We start from the raw sequence: 3,214 nt of genomic DNA, 5'->3' as shown, positions 1-3,214 counted from the left end.
CTAAACAGCCTCCTCATTTGCCTCTACATAGGGTGCGTCACTAGTGACTGCTGCTATGATGTCTTCCTCCACATTTATGGTGACCAGCCGTCCATCTGTTACTAGCTTCAATTTATGGTACAAAGATGAGGGTACCGCTCCTGCCGAATGTATCCAAGGCCTCCCCAACAAGAAATTATAAGAGGGCTTGATGTCCATCACTAAAAAGTCTACATCATACACGTTTGGCCCGATCAGCAAGGGGATATCAATTCTTCCCATGACATTTCTTTTCGTGCCATCAAATGCCCTCACTACATTATGGCATGTTTTCATGTGAGAATTGTCTATGGGCAATCTGTTCAATGTGGACAATGGCAGGACATTTAAAGTTGACCCATTATTAATAAGCACACTCGGCAATGTATATCCTTTGCAACGAGTGGTGATGTGCAAAGCTTTAGCTGATCCCATGCCACCAAGTGGGATTTCATCATCATTAAAATAAATAAAGTTGTTAGCACTTATGTTACTAACCAATCGATCTAACTTGTTGACGGATATATCATTAGTAATGTAAGTCTCATTGAGCACCTTCATTAATGCCTCACGATGTACCTTTGAACTCAGAATTAAAGCCAACACTAATATACGAGCTGGTTGTTTGTGCAATTGTTCAACCACGCTATACTTACTGTGTTTCAGGAATTTTAGAAACTCTCTAGCTTTTTCTTCCTTCACTGGTTCATTAACAAGTACCTCAGCCCTATTCTCCTTCTCAACGCCAAAGGCTTTCAGTTTCGCAGGCTCAACTCTGATGCCTTTTGTATTATAATGCCTCCCATTACGTGTATAGGATCCTTCAACTTGAGCCTCCTTAGAAGTACTAGCTATATCTTCTCTCTCTGGTATTATCACATTGCAGTCATAATTCCAGGGTACCCTCTTGTTATCCTTATAAGGAAAGGAAATGGGTTTGTGAATTATGACTTTCGGCACTGTTTGTGTCTCAACTTCATTATTCCTTGGTATAGAAATAATGATCCTTGGCTGGTTGATTCTTTGATTCTTTGGTTCACCTTCCAATGCACATACATGACCCTCATCTGAGCCAGCTTCATAAAATTCCAGCTCCTTATTATTCATAAGGCTTTGTACCAAAGCCTTAAACTCGTCACATTCCTGGATCTCGTGTCCCTTTTCTGCATGGAACTCGTAGTAGTCCCTCACTCCTTTATTTCCCTCTTCAAAGATTATCATTTCTCTTTTCACCATTTCTTCCCAGATTACTTTCATCGGCATTCTTACCTCAACCACGTCCTCTTTAATCATTCTCATACTAGTGTCCCCAATTGCGTTTACCCCTTGATCACCATGGTTTGGCAACAGGTTCTCTGTACTAGGGGTGTCGTCAAATTTTACGACCCCCATTTTAATCAGTCTTTCCACTGCTTTTTTAAAGCCAGTGCAATTTTCAATTGAATGCCTTGATATCCCTGCATGGTATTCACATTTGGCATTTTCATCGTACCATTTGGGATACGCGGGTCGCAGTGGTTTCAAATGAAAAGGAGTTATTGCATACGCATTAAATAGACTTTGATAAATCCCTGCTTTTAGGAATCCTGTTGCCCAACTGTAGTTGCTCTAGGCTGACTAACCGTAATCGCTTTTGAATTATAACTACTCGTATTGTTCACCTCATTATCTTTCCTTCTTGGGGCTGATCTTTTAGCAGTTTCCCACTCTATCTTGCCGCCCCTTATGGTGTTCTCAATCATTTCTCCTGCCATAACTATATCAGCAAAGCTCTTGGTGGTACTTCCAATCATGTGAGTAATGAATGGGGCCTTCAAAGTGTTAATGAACAGCATGGTAGTTTCTTTCTCCAAGAGCGGTGGTTGAACTTGCATGGAAACCTCCCTCCACCTCTGTGCATATTGCCTAAGGCTCTCATTAGGCTTCTTTTCTATGTTTTGCAAAGTGATTCTATTAGGAGTCATGTCAGTCACATGATTATATTGCTGCATAAAGGCTTGCGCTAAGTCTCTCCAAGAACCGATCCTTGTGGGACTCAATTGATTATACCACCTAGCTGCTGCCCCAACCAAACTATCCTGAAAATAATGGATCAATAATTGATCATTCTTTACATAGCCAGTCATCCGTCTACAGAACATGGTGATATGGGCCTCAAGGCAAGTAGTCTCATTGTACTTCTCGAATTTCGGCATCTTGAACTTATGTGGAAGCACCAAATCTGGGACCAAACTCAAGTCCTTGGCATCAATTCCCTGACGATTAACAGTGTTTTCTAATGCATTAAATCTGCAAGGTTCCACTAATTGCTTTGATGATTTGAGTCTCATCTCCTCCCTCTCAGCTACATCTAAATCAGGGATGACTGAATTGGTAGGGTTATCTCCCGGGTTGGATCCCGAGCCAGTTTGGAAGTTCATGGGTATTCCAGCATCGACTTGCCCATGTTGAGGCCTTATTGTGATGGACGGCCTTCAGTGATATGCTTCAGGTTGAGTTTACACATGGGGTGGACTAAAACCCAAAGGATGATCCTCATTATCTTCTTCAGTGATGGTCATATGGGCCTTTCCTTTATCCACCGCCCCCTTCAGCAGTTGAGCCATCTCAGCCATCATATTCCTTTGAGCCTCCAACATTTGATCCTTTATCTCCTGTTGGATTTTCGCCAATTGTTCCTGCAATTGCTCTTGCATTTCTTTCTAGATCTGCTCAAGTCTTTGATCCATATTCTTTGTCTTAGCGCGTGTATCGTAAGGTTGTGTTGCTTCCAGATTTTTCTTTCTCTCACTCTCTCTTTCTCCCTAATAATTTGAACTAATTAGGGTCTTTCTATAAATTTGAATGCATATGATGCGATGAGATGCAAATTCATGAATGCAAAAGATATCGATTCTGATTCAATTTTTTTTAGAAAATGTTATTTAAGAAACAAAAATCTTTACACAAAACGGATTACAAATACGCCTTCGCCCTCAGGCCCAGAGTTTTAACCCTATCCAATAACAAAGCTAACAATAACTAAGCTAACTCTAGACCTCTATCTGACACTAACTCATACTTTGTACTTAATACGTTAGCTTGCGCTACCAGGTCTTGTAAATGATCAGCAACTTCTCAAATCTGGACTATGGCTTTTCCCATGAGATAATCCTTATCCAAGGTTTATGTCACGATTTGGAATAAATTGCAAGAA

The 3,214-nt window shown here is 40.8% G+C and overlaps 1 protein-coding gene across 1 annotated transcript; it reads right to left on the bottom strand.

Moving 5' to 3' along the window:
- On the bottom strand, positions 1–1,410 carry LOC107963348 (uncharacterized). The gene has a single exon (XM_016899897.1). The coding sequence runs from the start codon at positions 1,408–1,410 to the stop codon at positions 1–3; it is 1,410 nt and encodes a 469-aa protein (XP_016755386.1).
- Between the last annotated feature and the right edge of the window lie 1,804 nt (positions 1,411–3,214).

The sequence above is a fragment of the Gossypium hirsutum genome, chromosome A13 (genome assembly GCF_007990345.1).
Source record: "Gossypium hirsutum isolate 1008001.06 chromosome A13, Gossypium_hirsutum_v2.1, whole genome shotgun sequence".
NCBI classification, from domain to species: Eukaryota; Viridiplantae; Streptophyta; class Magnoliopsida; order Malvales; family Malvaceae; genus Gossypium; species Gossypium hirsutum.
Note: the sequence above shows the minus strand (reverse complement) of the source record. Positions and strands in the feature narration are given on the sequence as shown.